A 20,871-nucleotide genomic window follows, 5' to 3' on the forward strand; every position below is an offset into this window, starting at 1 on the left:
TCATTTAGAATGACAGAAAGTAATTGGTTTCTCGCCTAACAATAGGTTTACACGTCATATGTCAAACGTCAAACCAACCGACGTCATTTTTTTTACAATAGGTATGGCTTAATTAAAGATTATTTCTTGGTGATCTACACTCGTTCAAATGGTGTATATAGCAGACCAACACTCAGTTGGCTGGTCAGTCAGGGTCTTACATACAGGAGAGATAAGGACATATTAGGATTATTGTCTTAACAGGACTCTTTCCATCTGGGGCGAGGGTTTCCTCGTGTAAAGGATTATCGTCTGACTAGAATATCTTGTTTTTGGTATATATAATGGACTTGGAAGCGTTGTATTAATAAATAAATAAATTACAAAGAGCAATTCTTCGACTTTTGTGTTGCGTCATTGCTCCACCGAATGACGCATCACAATTAATAATACTAACAATTCTGACGTGAATGAAATCAAAACAAAACGTTATTTGTTTAATGAATTAATTTACGAATAAGGAATAAGGAACCAGTTCATAAGGAATAAGGAACCAGTTCCCTATTCTTTATTCAAACCGATAACGCTACTGTTTCTGTGTAACTTAATTATCTAATCGTATCCTATTAATATGAAAGATACATCTGATTGGCAAATAAAAGTGTATGTCAAGCATCTCGAATACATTTGTTATTTATGTTTCGCGATAAATGTCCTTCATGTTTGTTCTTTGCGCTTGACTAGGATTTCTTGTTCAAATCGAACTGACATTTTCTTCTTCAAATACTTACTTTACATCAACACATTTTAAAACCTATACATTTAGTAAACACGTATTTATTAAATAAAACAAAGCATTATAGTTCATTTCTACGTATTTGTTTTTATTTATACTCAAGTCCTTTTTTCGCGGCTAAGTAAGGAAACAGGAACCAGTGTCTTATTTCTTATATAAGCCGAATAAGAAACTGTCATAATAATAAATAATAAATTTTATCTTAAACACTCTTTGATTTTGCTTACCGCTAAAAGTTTAATCTACAAACCATTGTTTGTTGCAAATAAATGCGTTACAACTTTTTTTTAGACGCATTTATATATTAAAATTAACCATAGTTTACGTTATATTTTGAATAAATACTATTCAGATTTCTTTTAATCGTTCCCAAACGAGAGAAAAACGTTGATTACGATATACGGACACGGCGATACAGAATGATATCTTCTGGGTACATTCATAACAGTGATAACTAATATAACAAGGAAAAAAAGAGAGACAAACAACGAAAGCGTATGCATGCGTTCAAGATTATTTTTCTGTAAACAGTATGTATTTATTTATATTATAAATGATACACACAAAGTACACTGTGACATTATTTATAAAAACACAACATACATGCCATGTCAGTCAGCAACAATAATATGATATGTTAACGGTATTTAATAAAATACTTATTGACTTAAAAAAATAATAATGATATTTGGCATTGCAATGAAACTTGTAGTTACAAAATCAAGCAGTAGTAACTGACGCTGTCATCTTATATATATACTAGTACAGCAGCTCAAGATATTAAAACCAGACTGTCCTTTGTATATTTATTTGAGTAAAGATGCTTGTATACACACATTTCAAAAGCAACGTTTATATGCAGTAGTATTTAACATATGGCTACCAACTATTTCTCACATGCAATAAGCTCCTGTGTTTGCCCCGGGGTCGTACAGCAGGAGATCACAACCCCCATAACAAGGATGGAAAATTTGACTCCAGAATCCATCATCCAAAGAGAATTGCAACAATATTCCATAAAATTTAATATATCAATAAAACGGTAACAATATACAAATGCTATACAGTATAATTTATATGTCTAATATTTGATTTTATACGGCTTTATTCTTAAAGACAAAATCGTAGATAGCCACTCTATCGTCGTTCATTGGTCGACTTCTGTTCGTGTACCATACCGATCGTTAAACGACTGAAAGTGCCGAGTGTGCCTTGTACCACCTGAGGCTTTTAGAAGACTTATAAATCGTATTAACATGATTTGGATTTTACAATTGAATAATTCATGTTTGAGTAATGGCGTTCAACACTTGAGACATACGACAACTTCGCATTAAGATTAATATATTGCCTAATATATTCTCATATGGCATTGTTTGGGAGAATACTTGCACAAAAGTAAACTTTTAACTTTAAACTACTCTTGTTTAAAGCACATCAGCTTTTTCGATCAAGGACGACACTTTCCGCCTTTATGGTATTTTTCGTTTAAAGGAAGTCTCTTCTTACTAAAAATCCTGTCTAGGCGGAGAGTGTCGTCCCTGATTAGTCTCTGCGGACACTTTACGCACATGTACGAAGCCCCGTTTTTTCCATAACCAGACTCCAGAACAACGACAATCATAATGATAGTTTGCTGCATTTTAGTATATTTATGTTTCAGAATTAAGTATTTGAAGTAATCAGAAAGTTTTACTGTAATATGATATTCGTAAGGATATTTTCTTTTGTAGAAAGAGGTGATAGCGGATACATCTGGTCTTGCTTTATAATTTGAATTTCTGTGATATAAGAGCTATATTTACTTACAACTAAGTCTATAATGTATCATCGATCATGGAATCAGGTATTGACTCTAATGAAATGCATTAATTGCATTGACTGTTCCATTGTTGCGGCAAAAAAAGGTTTTTATTTTGTCTGTGTTATGAGTTCTATGCTGGCTTTTGCAATTGGTCTCTTTGTACATATTTTTTCTAACATTTAAGAGCGCGTTTATGAATAGTTTGTTAAGTATAAACGTTTTTTTTGTGAAGTGCTTTATTCTTACACGGCACGCGACTTGTTTTCTATAGACAAAGAAGGAAATCAAAAGTGGGTTATTCTGCAATAATTATGCGCGGAGCTTATTGTTTCGAAAATAGTTGCGAATAAACAAAAAAAATATTGCAGCAAAATGCACTTGCAAAAACCCGCTCTTAAAGAAATGTAATAAATGTAGCATGTATATAAATGAAATGAAACAACAAATTGTATACTTGGTGATAAGTGGCATAACCACGCCTACAAAGAATGTCATTTGTTAGGAAACGCAATTTAGAAAACATATATATAGGTGTTTATTTCTATCCAATACGCCATAGTAGGCACATGAGGACAACATAAATTCACAATAAAATTAACAACAACGTAGGCAAAGAAAAATGCAAAAATAAATAAATAATAAAGATAATAATACACACGCACGCCCATACGCATACACCCACACTCACACACGCGCACACGAATACACCCACTCCCATACACACATGCCCACACTCACAAGTGAACTAAACATACATAAAACGTGCATGGACAACACAATAATCATGAAAACAAGCGGAGAAGCCCATTATGAGTGATAAATAATTATAATAAAAAAATACATTACAAAATAATATTATTCCCATAATTTCTGAAATGAGTTTAAAAGAGGCGATCAAGAAATAATTGCCGATCACAAGTAAACAAAACATACATAATTAGTACATAAACGGATGAGCCTTTAATAGAGGCGATCAAGATATAATTGCCGATCACTCAGAATGAGTATATTAACGCATCATAATTTTCTGTGTACATTGGATACATGAAAACGTAAGAAAGAACAGTATTATGAACACCAGCAAAACATAGATAAGTTACTTTTCATATGAATATTTTAATTACCGGTAAACAGGATAAGCAACTTAAACAATTCGTAATGAAATATGTCAAGTTATAAATGCATGGAAGCTTTAATTTAATGTCAAGTTATACAATTCGTAATGAAATATGTCAAGCTATACATGTATAGGAGCTTTAGTTTAATGTTAAGTTAAACAATTCGTAATGAAATATGTCTACGATTTTTTTCCAATGAAAGTGACGTCATTTGCAAAAATATTTATGAATGAAAACGACGTCATATGTTTGTAACGATTCAACGACGTCACTAAATAGTGAACTTTGTACTAAGAAGAGCGGAGTATTGAAAAACATAGTTCACGTCCAAAAGCTTGAACCAGATCAATCAGAATCGTGTTAGAATCGAAATAATCTTTTTCAATGATGGTGTGTTGTCGAATAACCCACAGTAAGGAGTATAGATGCGTGTTATCAAATCACTCGTGCTTCGCACTCGTGATTTAATTCCTACGCATCTATACTTCTTACTGTGGGTTATTCGACAACACACCATGATAGAAAATATTATTTCTTAATTCTTATAAAAAAGATGTATTTGGCTTTCCAAACATATGTAACAAAAAAAAGTAATTTGAATGTGGAAATATTGTTTTAAGATTTGTGATTAGTACATCTGGCCCAGGAGCTCTACATGTTAATGGCCAACTGAATTTTAAAGGAAATTTATATGAACGTTTTTCGTTACATTGATTTCAATAACCTCTTATGTAAACAAACTGTTTACCTTTCCTGATTACCCAGTTATATTTCAGCAATAACGGTAATTTATGTTTTACAAATGAGTTTAATTACAAAGTTAAAACTACAACGGGATTCATGAATCGGTTTTTAAATGGACGTTCACTGACACAGATACGCCTTCCGCAATGTCCTAATTAGATAGTTCATATCCTCAAACCACATTTGAGACGTACATATTTAGCCATAATTCTATATTTGAATGTTATTAGTGTTCATTTACTCTGAATTTAGAATTTCTTAGCCAGAACTATCTTCGAAATATACTGGAATAAGCGCATTAATATTATTAATTAGCATCTGAAACTCGCTCTGGCAAAACGGGGATACATGCGTGTGCGTAAAGTGTCGCCCCAGATTAGCCTGTGTAGTCCTAAGAGGCTAATCAGGGATGACACTTTCCGCTTTTATGTTGTTCTTTTATCGTTTAAAATAAGCCTCTTCTAATTAAAAGCCAGTATAGGCGGAAAGTGTCCTCTCTGACCTGATTAGCCGAACTGTACAGGCTGTTCAGGGACGTCACTTTACGCATATTCATTAAGTCCCGTTTTTTCAAGAACGAGACTCATTTGTGAACAGTCAGGAAGATAGTTTTCTTGAATTTAAGTATATTTGTGATTCAGAATTAAGTATTTGAAGTCCAGTCAGAAAGTTTTACTGTATTGTAATATTCGCTTGGACCTTTATTTTCGTTGAAAAAGGTTGTAGCGGATAGATGCTTTACTTTCGTGTTTTTTTCTAGTGCAGCTGAAAGTTGCAAGGCTTTGTTTCCGTTCAACAATCGAGTAAAAAAAATAAACCTGGCTTTGCTTTAAAATTTGAATTTCGGTGATATTAGGGCAATGTTAACTTACAATTAAATCTATAATGACTGTATCATCGTGAATGGAAAACGGTCCTGACTAAATTTATTGACCTTTCCATTAATGCGACAGGATGTTTTTATTAACGTCTGTGTTTGATCTTTATGCTGGCTTTAAAAATTGGTCTCTTTGTATATATTTATGCTTATGTTTAATAGTGCGTTTGGGAATTGTGTTTATTAAGTATAAAAGTGTTTTTGATGAAGTGCTTTATTCTTATTATTAAAAAAAAATTTGCTTTCCATAGTTTGTAAGGTAACGGACTACTTTTTAAGATTTGTTATGAGTACTTCTGGAACCAGGAGCTTTAAATGTTAATGATCAACTGAATTTAAAAGGAAATTGATATGAAAGTGGTTTGTTAAATTAATTCCATTTACCTTATATGTTAACAAGCTGACAAGTGAATTTCTGTATGTTTTAGTGGATGGTTAAGTTCTAGTTGCGTGTATTCTTGTACTTGCATTTTATCTGTGTGAAACAGTGCCTTGGTATCTTACACAATTGTCAAGTTGTATCACACACTGCGAATTTTATAAGAAAATATATGGTTACCGGTAGTTTGAACAAAGGTTTTTGTTTGAGCATTCATTCCTTGATAATTCATAAGGCCAAAAAAAAAATAGTCTTGGTTCAGGGAACCCGACCGACCCTATTTTTTGCCCCCGACCCTAACGATTTTTTGGTCAATGGAAAAAAATCTGATGGCGAAAATGCTTAAATATCGTAAAATTTCATTGAAAACAGCCACCATTTAAACCTGGATTGGTTTTCTATATTTTTAACCAGGTTTTCCGAAGGAAAAACTGGTTATTAGATTGGCGAATGCGGGCGGGCTGGCTGGCTGGTGGGCTGGCTGGCGGGCTGGCGGGCTGGCGGAATAAGCTTGTCCGGGCCATAACTATGTCGTTCATTGTCAGATTTTAAAATCATTTGGCACATTTGTTCACCATCATTGGACGGTGTGTCGCGCGAAATAATTACGTCGATATCTCCAAGGTCAAGGTCACACTTTGAGTTCAAAGGTCAAAAATGGCCATAAATGAGCTTGTCCGAGCCATAACTATGTCGTTCATCGTCAGATTTTAAAATCATTTGGCACATTTGTTCACCATCCTTGGACGGTGTGTCGCGCGAAATAATTACGTCGATATCTCCAAGGTCAAGGTCACACTTTGAGTTCAAAGGTCAAAAATGGCCATAAATGAGCTTGTCCTGGCCATAACTATGTCATTCATTGTGAGATTTTAAAATCATTTGGCACATTTGTTCACCATCATGGGACGGTGTGTCCCACGAAAGAATCACGTCAATATCTCCAATGTCAAGGTCGCCACGACTAAAAATAGATTTAAAAAAAAAAAAAACTTACAAAGGGGGTTAATTTTTTTTGGTCATTTCAAAAGTTCAGTTTGAGTTTTCTCCCTTTATCAGATTTTTTTTTCACAATGAAAACCTGGTTTTGTGACAATTTTGTCCCTTGTTCTCTTTGTTTCAATGAAAGTGTTCGCAATTTGAACAGTGAACAAAAACCGGTCTGCACCTGTATACGAGACATTGCTTGACCTTATTGTTATTGAAGTGCGCATGCTAGCTGGCCAATCAACATTGAGCTCGCTTACACATGAAATAACGTTGTTGAATGAAATGTAAAAATGGGTGGAGCTATGGAGTAATATTCGGTTATTCATGTGCAGACACTGTGCACTTTGAATACACAGTTAAAATTGTCGTCTGCAAACAAAATAGCGGCCGGTCGCAAATGTCGTATTATTAAAGATTAAAAATGAAAAGAAGCGTGACAATAATTTAATTATTTCCAAGCTGTCTATTGATCTGAATTTAAAAGTGATAATTAAATAATTAGTTCTATGTCGATGATGTTACAACTTTCTGTCAATTTCCGATCAAATGAAAAGATGATAATTAATTAATTTGTTTGTTTTACTCTCACACTATGCTAACTGACAGCAGCGTATTTTAATCAAATGAAAATGTGAAAAACACGCACGGTTTAAATGTAATTAAAGTTTCGTATTTTTAACACATAGGAAGAGTCATTCATCTAGTCTACTATAAAAATGGAATTAACCACTTTGTCTCTACAGTCGCTAACATGGCGTCTTTAACCTTAAAGCGTCGTTGGACGAAAAAGAGTCATAAAAAAAATAAATTAAAACACAAAACACTAGAGCATTCCAAGAGTCATGGAAACTTGACAACAATTGGCTTCGCTTTGATAATGAATCAAAATCAATGTACTGTGACGCCCCTAGCCTGTACAAACCAATAGCAACATTCAAATTTATGTACACTGCTCACTTCTTGTGCGATGCGCTCAAACCCATTGCCATTTTATAAAAAAATGTACCAGTAGAAAGACTTGTGCTATTCTGAGGTTACCCTCCTTTTGACAGCCACTATTCAGACTCTTGAGCACCTGTCGGAGACTAGGTCAGGTCTCATGATGAAAAAAATTCTGAAGGTCACACCCCAAACACCAGAGACTGATAAAGATGGCTTGTTCACGTTTGAATATGAAGGTCACACTATTACAGACAGACAAACAAAAAATGGTTGGCTCAAAGAAATTTTGGGCCAGCGCTAGCCCTAGAGAAGTGCATAAAGAGCTAGGAATATTGAATAATATACAACGACTAAATACCACATGTGCAATGTTAATCATTTGGTCAGTGTTTAAACAATCATGGGTGCATTAACTGACCCTTTTTCACCCTGAAATCAGTCGACTGGTAAAAAAAAAAAAAAAAAAAAAAGAAAAACCTACCTACCCTCCTACATTTTTCTGGCCATGTTCCCTGAACCAAGACTATTTTTTTATTTGGCCTAACTAAATAAATAATGAGCCAACAAAGGAAACAATATTGATTATTTTTAAGTGAGAAATAGTTATAGTAACCTGCATGTGCTTTCTAAGTAGTTGGTAATGTCAACATAGAAAAAGTATTTATTTTAGCTATCGAGTTGTCAATGATATTTGAGAGGATGCAATCGTTTGATGTTGTCTTTGTGTTATGATTTGATTTATGTGCATTGTTCAAATAAAAAGATGCACTCGGTTTAACGAAAATAATACTTATTTGACAAATTGCAATATCATTCAAATATGTTGTCGATCTTTTAATGGGTACTTGTTTTGACCAACTGAAAGGTAAATAAATGATATGCGTTCATATGGATGACATACTTAACATACTCCACTGTTTATAATCTTTTAAGAGGCGTAATGCCTAGGCGCCATTAGTAGATTGTAAATTGCTCAAATGTGTTCACGTTTCATTAACACACTTTGAAGATGTCTTTAACACTTGAGGTGTTACCAAAATGGCTCAGGCTAAATTTGAAAAAGCTAGAAATGAATTAAGTAACACCTCGGTTTAGATCGTTCCATTAAAAGTGTATGGTCCATAATTGTGTTGTGCATGATGCGTTTTCGAAAACAAATGCTCAAATGATCATCATATCAAGATTACGTGTCGCGTGTCGCTTCAAGGTTAAAGTGGACAGATAAACTTATTGCTTGTTTTGTATATTTTATATGAAAAGTTAAACTGTTAGCATTGGGATTTTGTGCACACATGGAATTATTATTGTCTTTCAGTGTAAAGTCCATTAGATTGATTCCGAAATGCGATGTTTTGGGGGAAAAAACATACTTATCTCATGAGTCACAAACAAAGGTGACCGATTTATATTATAATATTTCAAAATCACATACTATATAAACCTGTTAATGAAACAGCAATTGTCTGATAAAATGGGTAAGCATTGTTTGTAACGAGGAATTAATGGTTTGTTTTCCAAAGTCTAGCGCAATCCGGAATAAGTATTATAAACTGCTATCAATGATAAGGGTACAAAACCACAAACTGATGACTAGGAAAACATTAAAGCTAACTTCTTTAAATAGAAAATTCCGAAGTATAGTTGTGTTCCGTTTTAACATATACCAGATGACCTCAACCTTTTTTTTGAAGTTTAAGCGTTGTTTGCTTTTAAGTTTTGAAAGCACAGTATTCGAATATTTAATAACTGTAGCCGCATTGAATAAATGCCTTGTGTATGCGGCGTCAAATGTGTTTAATAAACAACGATGGTTTATATTTGTTTATTAAGACACTTCATTTATCAATAATAATTGGTCAATAAGAAAACATACTGCGACATAAACATTAGCATGCTTCTGATCTAGGTTAGTGCCTACAAGACATCACAACTTCACAGCAAGTTACAAGTCTGGAAAACAAGTTTCCACCAAGGTCATCACGCACCTATCACTGCTCCGACGCCCATACCAGCGCCCAATGGTGGCTGCTGTGGCCTGAGAAGCTTGTGTTGCGCCAGTTTGTGGCAAGGCTGACACAGTTGATGCTCCGGGCGATGAGTGTGTACTGTCATATTGTGGCGTTCCCACTGGGGGTTGTGTTAATTGTGGCAAGGACGACACAGTTGATGTTCCGGACGAAGATTGTGTATCGCCGGATTTTGGCGTTCCCGATAGGGCTTGTGACTGAGACGCGCTGGAGGCTGATTGTGTACCACTTGAGGAATTGGGGATGCCTGTCGGGGATTGTGTAACTCCCGCTGTGAAAGTTGATGCCATGGGGTTTTTGCTTGTTGTCACTTCTGTGGATCTTGTTAATAGCGATGACAACGTTAAACGGGAAGCTGTAGATAGATTTGAAGATGACGTAGATGTCAAAGTAGTTGTAGCTGACATCGATGTGGTTGTTGATTGGGTCGTTGTTGTTGTCTAGAAGCAAATGTTAATACAGATATAATTATGATATTACATATATAATATTATATATACATACCTATGTTGTATTTGCCCGTGATGAGAGTGATTTTACACGTGGGGTCGATATGGTGCCTCATGAGTTCAACATACAAATTGGATTAGATAAGATGAAATAACGTATGCCTCTACGTCGCATACTGACTTACCTGGATTGTTTAAAGGCTCACACACTCAAAAACATAGTTTCTCAAAATAAATAAATAATTATATAACACGCAAACCTGGAACAACCATTTTCACAAGCTGGTATGCCATAACCCTCCAAAGGTTTCATGTAAATAACCGGTTTTATTTATTTGCCATATAAATGTTTTTTGTTTAAATTGTTAGAAATTTTGACGCGTCGCCAAATTGAAACCAATATTTTGCATTTTGTTTTTCGATTCAATTTGTACTTACATGTTCCATTACTGTAAATCTGCTGATGTGAAATTGTCCAGACTGGAAAGATGTCGAACCCAACACAAAAGGCTTGGCATTGATAGTCACAGTGCTGCAAACATGTATACAATTATGATGATGATTGGTACATATGTGAATAATATGTGAACAATCAAGTCAATTGCAATCAGTAGGACTAAACTTTCACCGATACGAACTCCGTTCAGTAGTTTTGTTTTAAGGTGATGTCATGTGTGTTCATGGAGTGATGTTTGGTAAAAGAAACTATAATTTAGACTTACAAGTTTGCAGTAAACAAAATACCTTGCTAAATACAAATCTTAACGGTACATCTTACTTAGAAAAGTCGGGTTAACGTGTTTGTGCAGCAACTCCATTTCTCTTTGTCTACTACAGATATAGAAAAAAACTGTGCATTTGTGTGTATGGTCTTTATAAACAGTCACGAACCAAGACCTATAACTTTTCCCAGCTTTTTAGCATGATTATGCCCCTTTTGTACTATGAAAAGTCAGGTTAAGGTTTGCGTGCTAGTTTTAATTCATTTTTAATGCTAACAAGCGACAAGTACATATCTCTGTACTACTACAAATATTCACTTAAGGTAGCGCACCTCTAATGATTTCCCGCGATTTCTTCGAAGGTTGAAGAGCCTTCTATTAGGTGCCGTAGCCTAGTGGTTAAGGCGATAGACTAGAAATCTTTTGGGATATTCCCGCGCAGGTTCGAATCCTGCCGACGACGTATACTTTTTTGCGACGCGTTTTATTTATTTTCTAACGTAATTTGATTTAATATGGCATATAAGTTATATTTATTGTTAAATATGTTGCAATTTTTATGCACATTCTTCAATTATTAAAATTAAAACAACGTTATGGCGAAATTGGGTGATTACTGTTGAAAATACGAACCATGCATGTTGCATTTTTATTTTTATTTCAAAAAGTAAACGGTAAATCTGTCTAGTTCTTGGTATTTTTGCTGTATATAGTGTTTCTATAAAAACTAAGTTTAAAATATGACTTAAATGATACTTTGATTTTAACCGACCCAGTTTTTACTTGGCTGAAATCACTTACATTTTATGGCGCTCTTCCATAGATAAAAATTTGTAAAAAATAAATGTCTGTAAAAGAATACTTATTTCATCTTGTTTAAACTTTAAACACCTTTACAGCATCTGTACACACCAACTGCATGCCCATATTTGGAAATTTGAATGAATTATGGAACTTTTATATACCCCAGGGGTGAAAATAAACTGGACAAAAGCCGAGCGTGGGGGTGGTTTTGAAAAAATCGGTATATTTTTTTTAAAAGCATGGAAAGCCTACCTTCAAATTTGCATGTAGTTCAGTGAAATGATGCTGATAAGAAAATAATTAATTAGATTATATTTGGATATGTGCCCATTAGAGGTGCGCTACCTTAAAACGTCATACATGTCTTCGGGTCCATCATGTAAGATCATTGACCAAGGTCCATGTTTCTTAACTGCAATTATGAAGAAGTGTGCCCTTCATAGTACTTAGAAAATTCAGATTAGCATATGGGTGCAACAAATCTTATCTCTAGATGACTTGCAGACCTAGCATGATGTTGGATTTGGGGTCATGTCAAGATACTTACGTTGTTACAGTACCTTTCAATACATTTATAGCTCCAGTTTTATTACGTGTTATGTTAGATGTATAAAGATCACGTCAAGATACTGACGTTGTTACACTACCTTTCGGCACAATTTTAGCTTCAGTTTTATTACGTGTTATGTTAGATGTATAAAGACCACGTCAAGATACTTACGTTGTCGCACTACCTTTCGGTACAATTATAGCTTCATTTTTTACGTGTTATGTTAGATGTATAAAGACCACTTCAAGATACTTACCTTGTTACACTTCCTTTCGGTACAATTGTAGCTCCAGTTGTATTACGTGTTATGTTAGACGTATAAAGACCACGTCAAGATACTTACTTTGTTACACTACCTTTCGGTACATTTATAGCTCCAGTTTTATTACGTGTTAGGTTAGATGTATAAAGACCACGTCAAGATACTTACGTTGTTAAACTACCTTTCGGTACAATTATAGCTTCAGTTTTATTACGTGTTATGTTAGACTTATAAAGACCACGTCAAGATACTTTCGTTGTTACACTACCTTTCGGTACAATTATAGCTCCAGTTTTATTACGTGTTATGTTAGATGTATAAAGACCACGTCAAGATACTTACGTTGTTACACTACCTTTCGGTACAATTATAGCTTCAGTTTTATTACGTGTTAATATGTTAGACGTATAAAGACCACGTCAATGTACTTTCGTTGTTACACTACCTTTCGGTACAATTATAGCTCCAGTTTTATTACGTGTTATGTTAGATGTATAAAGACCACATCAAGATACTTACGTTGTCACACCACCTTTCGGTCCTCCCTCAATGGTGAAATGTTCGGTCTCGTTCATACCAGCCTTTATATCAAAGCTGTGAATTTTCGGCTCCACAGCGAAGTCCTGATCATCCTCAATTCTCACGTCGATATCCTGGTCTACGGCACCTGCGTTCTGGACCGTGAATGGAATGTCTAACGTTTCGTTGGCCGACAGTGTAACCCCTGATGATAATTTATTAATTTTTTGAGCGAAATGATACTGTTTAGTTAGAAATATTTATCAATAGTCCAGATAATTTCGGTTTTGAAAGGAAGATTGTTAGCAAACAAAACCAAAATACATATCCCATGAAATATTTTGTTGAGTATGTATTGGAATTATGTGTATAAAGTGGTTCACGCAATTTAAAACGCATTTACATTCGCGGGATCTGTAAATGATGGTCCATTGTGTTAACCTCTTTATGATTGTTTGTAGGTTACATAAACAATAACGGAAATATATTTATATTGTAGTTGGCTCCAAATTCATTTGGCTGATTATAAATATGTTCACGCAATACTTAATTTTATGATAAACAGGCTTGTTATGAAGTTTTTACCTGTGAGCGGTGGTATGAATAAACGTAAGGTCACAGGTGTAATGAGGTTTGGGTCCAGTCTTCGAAATGTATGTCTTGAATTGTCTTGTCCTTGTATTGCAACCATAAACGGCTGAAAGAATAAGAATGTATCAACATAGTATTATAGATATATATGTATTCAGTGACATGCAATCTGAGAAAAGCGCGATTTAATAAACGAAAACAAGAATGAACCAGTGTGCTTGCGAAAGTACAAAATTTTGAACCGCTGTTATTTTATAATGACTCTTATTAACTTCATTTTACATTTTAAATATTACAATCTTCAATTTTGTTGTTTAATATTGAAATATTTTCACGCAAGTTCCAAAGTAAGTGTATTTAGTTTATATTTCTTTTTCAACGTTCTAATAATTAGATAAAATTCTTTATACATATTGGAACTAATCTTCTTTGTGTTAAGTACCTCATAGGGAATGGTAATATTGGCGATGAAAACGGAGAGTCCTCTCCTTCCGCCTACATTTTGCAGCACTTCTAAAGCATTAGGATTTAAGCTGTCTCTAGTCATAAGAAAAGCTGATTGCACCTTGGAAAGCTTTGAGGATTCAGGTACCTCAACAACCATTGTGTACGTTGCCCCTTAAAAAAGTTTCTATATTTAGATCGTACCTTTAATGCCCTATACATGTTGTATATTATAGTTACAATCTTCCTATCTGACAAAACAGCATCGCATGAACTGTATTGAATCTGTCCTGGGGAAAAGAACATTTATTCAATTTTTTAAACTTATTAATACACAGATGCTTTCGTGACAAAACTAAATAAAATTGTTTGCAACATTTAAATTGCATTGACATATGGTTTAGTATTTGTGAATATTGCATTCTCATTTGTGAAGAAAACGTCTTACCGGAAATTGGTCTTCCCTTTATTTCGTATTCCCCGAAACATCCCGATACAGGCTCGACGAATTTGTGTGTGAAATCCACCGGACTTGTAGCCTGAATAGTGACGTCCCATATGAAGGAGTCCAGTTTCACAATTTTCCAAAACCCGTAATCGGATGCCTAGGAACAACAAAGCTTAATTAGTAAATGATTTACCATTCATACCCAATACTCTTGTTTTAATTTTTTAATTATGCTTCACAGTACTAGTATGATATTGTACCTGTGTGATGTTGATTACTAGAAGGGATAAAACCGATCCTGCGGACACAGAGCCGATGATTGTTGGCCGTGAAGAAGATGTCGAACCTGAAACATAATTTTAGCCTATTAGCGTTACTACACTTCTTGATGATTGCCAGATAACAAGAGCCCTTACAAAGATGTAATTTGAATATACACCATAATGTACAATAGTGTTATATATAGACCCATGTTTGATAATATGACAGAGAAATCAGATATATGTTCTGTCCCTACCTGATGGCATCTGTGCAATGATCAAAGGATGTCCCTTCTCTACTTGCACACGTATGATCAACTGCGTTATGGTATCATCAACAAAAGCCATGAACGTTTGCCCTGCTGCAGCGAAGTAGGAAAGTCGCATTAAATTCACTCGATTAGTTTGTAAGCTTTGCTTGAATTAAAACAAATCAAACATGCAAATTTTAGACAAAACGTTTCATGGACATCGTATAATTATGTGTTAGATCGACACCAATACTTTGTATTTCAGTAATGCAATTAATTATTTGGTCTCATGGTTTCATGTTACAAAAATGTAGAAGATAGAAACCTTTTTCTGCACCATCACAATCATAATACTGTATTTAATGCAACGTTGGTCTTAATTTCATAAAACTTTGTTCCAAAAACGCAGCTATTGACAAATTGATATAACCATATGTGTTATTAAACCGTTTTTTCATTTTGTCATAACATTGACACCAGTTACAGCTCGCCAATATTAACCTGGCACTGACATTTATGCATAAATAAATTAAAGTACCGTTACAAAGAATAATAAAAGTTTCCGTACTAGACGCGATTTCAAGGGATTTGATTGTACCTTTCTGAGTACACTTATAGTCTCATAGAATTCGTGCAAGAATAGAACCGAATGCGAATAAATGAAACATTCCCTGCTTAACGTCAATGCTTAAGGAGTTCACGGGTGCAGGTCATTGCTGTCGGTCTATATCAGACGACTGCTCTTACAGTTATGACGTTGACAGCGCTCCCGATGTTGTCCTTGTCTGTGGTAATCACAGAGCCTCCTGATACGTTGGCGAACAGTTGGTAGAAGTCGATGGACGATTGGCGCCGGTATCGTGCGCCTGCGTGGAGTAAAAGAGTTCAATATGCAAAAGAAAAGTGGCGTCACAGTTTAACGATGGGTAATACCTTTGGTCGAAGGCGTGCACTATCTTGTAGTAACTAGCACTTTTAATTACTGCAACCAATGTTCAAATTTCCTGTACAATAGTTCTAATGACTCGTCCATATATGGCGAGAAATAAGGCCTAGTTAAAATAACATAAACGTTAGTAAAGACGAAAGTTTGTTATCGTATCCAGTTTCTGTGTAGAGAAACTGTTGCATAGGCTTGCATGCATGCTCATCGTTGTGGTATCATTTCAGGGACAATGAATAATATCACTATTGTCTGGTTCTGTCCAACTGTGTGGCTAATTTAAACCTGAGGTGTACGTTTTAAACACTTTCCGCCGATATCGTCAAGTTAAATTAATAATAATAATAATGAACATGTTCTTTTATGTGTCATAACTAAAAGGTTTTTGATGTCATAATGAAGGCTTTCTAAAGTGTCGTTACTTAATGCTTTCAAATGTCATAACTAAATAAAGGCTTTTAAAATGAATTTCCTGATAAGCAATCAGTATGTTGTTTGAATGCCAGGCATATTCTTGCCTGATGTAATCGAAAGTCGTATGACGTCAATCCTGATGGTGCTTCTCCGGAGGAAGGCCAGTACGTGGTCAGTATCCGCCGTCATTTCCGCTTCCTGTTCATCCACGACCAACAGCAGGTGCGAGTTCCGTTCGCTGATATATGCAACTGTGGGTACAAATAAAAAATGATCATTAATAAATTGATCTTTTTTTACTTTTTCGCCGATATTAAACTTAATTTCAAGAATTATGCTGTATGGTAAGCGAAGTGTTTGGAGAACCGACCTCTTTTCGCATTGGTAACTTAGTTCAAGTCTGTGCCACTGTAAGTGCTCATGATATATCAAGAAAAAAGACCACAGCAAGATAACTGAATGCATATATATATTTTATATACGTAAAAAGTAATCATCCAGATTGTGAATATTATATAATTTAATATATAATATAATTTTTATAATTATTTTATTATATATTTGTTTTATATATTTGTTGAATATATTGTTGAATACTTTGGTGAAAGCATCTTATGATACGTTCAACAACATATTCAGCAAGTTGTCACTCTGTATTATTACTACTACAGTCGTTATCCAACTGATATACGTGGCATGATTGGTGAGAACAACTATTAAAGTAATCGTAACAGTCACAAAAAAGTACGTTTTATTTTAAATTTGATTAACAAAATCGTTTCGTAAAGCCCAGACAAAGTGGATGTCTATCAGTCCTAGTCCACATGTTCCGGCGAAACCCTCGCATTGAGAGGGCGGTATAACAGTTAATGCGCGGATTTGAACTAACCATTCAGAAGGCCATGAGCGATGCTGACATTGTTGGATTTATGTACAGGCTCGTGTAGAAGGTGGTGCAGTGCATCGGCATCCCGCACAATGCTTATCGGCTTCCCTGAAATACATAGCAGGTTTATTTATCCTTTAATTTGAGCCTCGCTCTGGCGGTTTCTTTTAGGGGCCATGCATGGTCATCCGAAAACAATACACATTTAACTAACCGGTGAGTCCATTAGGTTTTAATCACATCGATTGGTTATAGGATGTTAAAAAAGTCAATTAAATAACAGCATTAGTTTTATGTGGTCATAAGCTTTTAGCAGCCTTTAGTTTAGACATTTCACAGCAGTCCTGGCTGAATGGTGTTGTTGACGCTCGTTGCATGTAATGTATAACATTATTCTGCTGATTTATTCTTCAATATAAACATATAGAATCCGGGTCTCATTACTTTTCCCATAGTACCGTGCTGCAACCTACCCGCGAATTTTACTATCACGTGACCGTATGATTCTATGTGGTCTAGAAGATATCAGTCAACGAATCCGGAATCTCGTGCACGTGCAGCACGTATATCGAGCCGGAAATCCGATAGTCATCTAAGTGCTCACCCGTGGCTGAAATGCACACAATAGGAACTTGGTTACGATCGAAATATCGTGCGCATAGTGCATGTTAATGGAGCCGGGAACTCCGTTGTCCTCGAGGTGATCCCTCTCGACTGATATACACATTTATGAACTCCCTTTTGATGTGAATCTCAATTAAATACCCGCAACGAGACCTAAGTTATTATTGCAATATCGATGATATGTGCTCAGCGGCATTTTTTAAAGTACAAGATATGTAACATTTGATTACAACAACGAAACACTATATGATGTTATGAGCGTTTCTCTAGTTTGTGTTGTTTGTTTCGTTGTTATATGTTGGTGTAGTCTATGCCCCTAAAACCTTACGGAAATCCACTGCCTTTTCATTGTTCCCATCTTCATTGAATTTAACAATGACATCGATGTAATTTGACCGATCTAATGTGATTCACTGATGGAATTAATACTGAACTGAAACTGATATACCAAACTGTTGTGAATTCTCATCCTTCTAAACAAAATAAACGGAACACGAATTTAGGGAAAATGCGATACGTTTATTGCGGCAGTCGGGCGATTATTCGTACGTATGAAAAAAAAACTAACTTTTCATGATGGGTTAACGATAATTTTATCTCAAACACTGTTCGATGTTGCTTTTACCGCACACGTTTTATCTGAAAACACATATTTGTTGTAAAAACAATGCGCGCCAACGTTCTTTTAGACGCATTAAATTATTAAAATTAACTTATAATTGACGGTATAGTGTTGAACAAAATTAAATTTACAATGATAGAAATCGTTCTCCAAACTAAGGAAAAAAACTAAAATTACGATATACGATACAAATTGATATCCTCTGAGTACATTCACAACATTAAAATAGTGATTAATCATAAGAAGAAAAACAACATGAACAACTCACACAGAAAGCTAATGAACGTGGATATCGCAAAAAAACAACACTAACTTATTGTTTTTAAACAGTACACATTTATTTATATTATAAAATATATGCACAAAATACATTGTGATATTATTTTGAAACAAACATAAATGCCTGAAATACTTGAATTCGATAGAAATACATATTTGGCATTGAAATGGAAAAAAATCACGTTTATCTACCTAGCAATAGTAAGTGACACTGTCATTTAATTTATATATTAAAGCATGGTATAGCAATTCTAGAAATTAAAACCAGACTGTTCATTGTATAAATATTCCAGTGCAAATACTTGAATATGAATGTACATATTTCAATAGCACAGTTTATGAGCTGTATTATTTTACAAAGGTCGTTTATGGTCCTTTTATATTAAAAATTAACTATTGATGTGTACTTGCTACTATTAAAAGGTAGAAACTATGATGGCTTTCCCTAAAACATTATATTTTGGTCATATCACTCCCGACAATTACTCACGTGAAACAAGCTCCTGCGTTTGCCCCGGTGTCGTACACCAATAGATCACTACCCCAATCACAAAGAGGGACAATTTGAGTCCAGAATCCATCCTCCAAAGACGATTCAGACAGTATTCCGTCAAAGTTTAATTAATCAAATGAATGGTAACATATTACCAATGCTATACAGTGTAATTATATTTTTATAATATTTGATTTAAACTACGTTATTCATTAAGAAGCAATCGTAGATAGCCTTAATATTTTATTGTAAGTGCATTAAGTTTCAGGAAATGGCCACGTGACTGTCGTTCATTGGCCGACTTTTATTCCTGTACATCATGCATATCTTTAAACGACTGAAGTTGCCAAGTGTGTTTGTGTGTGTTGGTGATCTACACAAGGCTTTTACAAGAGTTATAAATCGTCTTTAAATGGTTTGGATTTGACAGTTTCAGAATTCATATTTGATTAATTGCTTGCAACACTAAGGCGTTATACAAATTTTGCATTAAGATAGAGTATTTTGTCGATCTTTTAATGGGTACTTTTTGAACAATTGAACGTCAACGAAATGATATATGCGTTCATATGAATCACATACTTGAAATACTCCACCGTCACCGTGGATAATCTTTGAAGAGTCGCTCGCGTTCAAAAAACCAGCGCATTCGTGAACGGCCCGAATATGAGGACACTCGACACATGAGGACATTCGACAAGCGAGGACACTCAACAAGACAAATCTCCGACAGATGAAAGTGTATATAGACTTAAGGAACGTAAGCTTAACATACCTTATTCATTAATCTTTCATCTGGCAAGAATCATGTGTAGCTATTAGCCTCCGTTTTTCGCCTCTTGAAAATTATAAATTATCGTCAGAAACGGATAACATCGCTTTTTGTCCGAATAGATTTCAGTTTAAGCTCTTTCAAACTTCGGTTTGATATTAGAAACAAATGTAATTTACAGAACATTGCGCTCATGGTGCAATGCAATGTACTCTATTATAAATATTGCCTATTTTGTTTGAAATTCTAAGTCACCTACATGGAAATACATGTTTGTTGTTATTGTTGTAAATAAATATAATACGTACAATGCAAATTTTGCTTTCACGGCACTTACATCTATGTTAATCCTTTTCAGATTAATGTTTGTAATATTTCATGTCTTTCACTTTTCACGTTATAATTCTATTGTTGGCTATAAGTATGCATTGTGCTATTTTATGCCAGAATAAAGATACGTTATGTTATGCTATTGTGGTTTTCCGTCAATCAGCTTTGGACAGTCGAACTGTAAAGACATAGTTAAAGTTTGTTTTTTTTTTGTTTTTTTTTTGCATGTTGACAACTATTGCAGTGTAAATAAATGTGCGAACATAATTAAAAATTTAGGTATTGGTTAACTAACCGATGAAAAAAAAATAGGCGGATATTGTATATGTGTATAAATGGAATGCTTTTCATATATATAACATTAAATGTAGTAATATGCATTTTTGGGAGAAGTATATCATTTTGATATTTGTCATGTGTGATGCAGACAGTAGACTAACCAGATGCTTTACCAAATCCAGAAAATGTATTACATGTCTTGTTTTGTTTATTTGTAGGGGACAGTAGTCTAGTAGTAGTTTGCTGGTCTAGGGATCGAAAGGTCCCTGGTTC

The 20,871-nt window shown here is 34.6% G+C and overlaps 1 protein-coding gene across 5 annotated transcripts; it reads right to left on the reverse strand.

Annotated features, from left to right (window-relative positions):
- Positions 1-9,436: 9,436 nt before the first annotated feature.
- On the reverse strand, positions 9,437-19,450 carry LOC127867603 (uncharacterized). 5 transcript variants are annotated; one of them, XM_052408885.1, is made up of 13 exons: positions 19,215-19,450; positions 17,673-17,809; positions 17,203-17,307; positions 16,418-16,564; positions 15,704-15,822; positions 14,963-15,122; positions 14,706-14,791; positions 14,446-14,602; positions 13,996-14,066; positions 13,548-13,659; positions 12,963-13,167; positions 10,544-10,637; positions 9,437-10,096 (listed from the first exon to the last, which is right to left on the reverse strand). In XM_052408885.1, the coding sequence occupies exons 4-13, from the start codon at positions 16,500-16,502 to the stop codon at positions 9,572-9,574; spliced, it is 1,614 nt and encodes a 537-aa protein (XP_052264845.1). In that variant the 5' UTR covers positions 16,503-16,564; positions 17,203-17,307; positions 17,673-17,809; positions 19,215-19,450; the 3' UTR covers positions 9,437-9,571. The 5 variants fall into 5 exon arrangements, with proteins under 5 accessions (XP_052264845.1, XP_052264844.1, XP_052264848.1 ...); XM_052408884.1 differs by having other exon boundaries at positions 13,996-14,171; XM_052408888.1 differs by lacking the exons at positions 16,418-16,564; positions 17,203-17,307; positions 17,673-17,809; positions 19,215-19,450 and having other exon boundaries at positions 13,996-14,171; positions 14,963-15,064; positions 15,704-16,389.
- Positions 19,451-20,871: the final 1,421 nt, after the last annotated feature.

This window comes from Dreissena polymorpha, chromosome 2, assembly GCF_020536995.1.
Source record: "Dreissena polymorpha isolate Duluth1 chromosome 2, UMN_Dpol_1.0, whole genome shotgun sequence".
NCBI classification, from domain to species: domain Eukaryota; kingdom Metazoa; phylum Mollusca; class Bivalvia; order Myida; family Dreissenidae; genus Dreissena; species Dreissena polymorpha.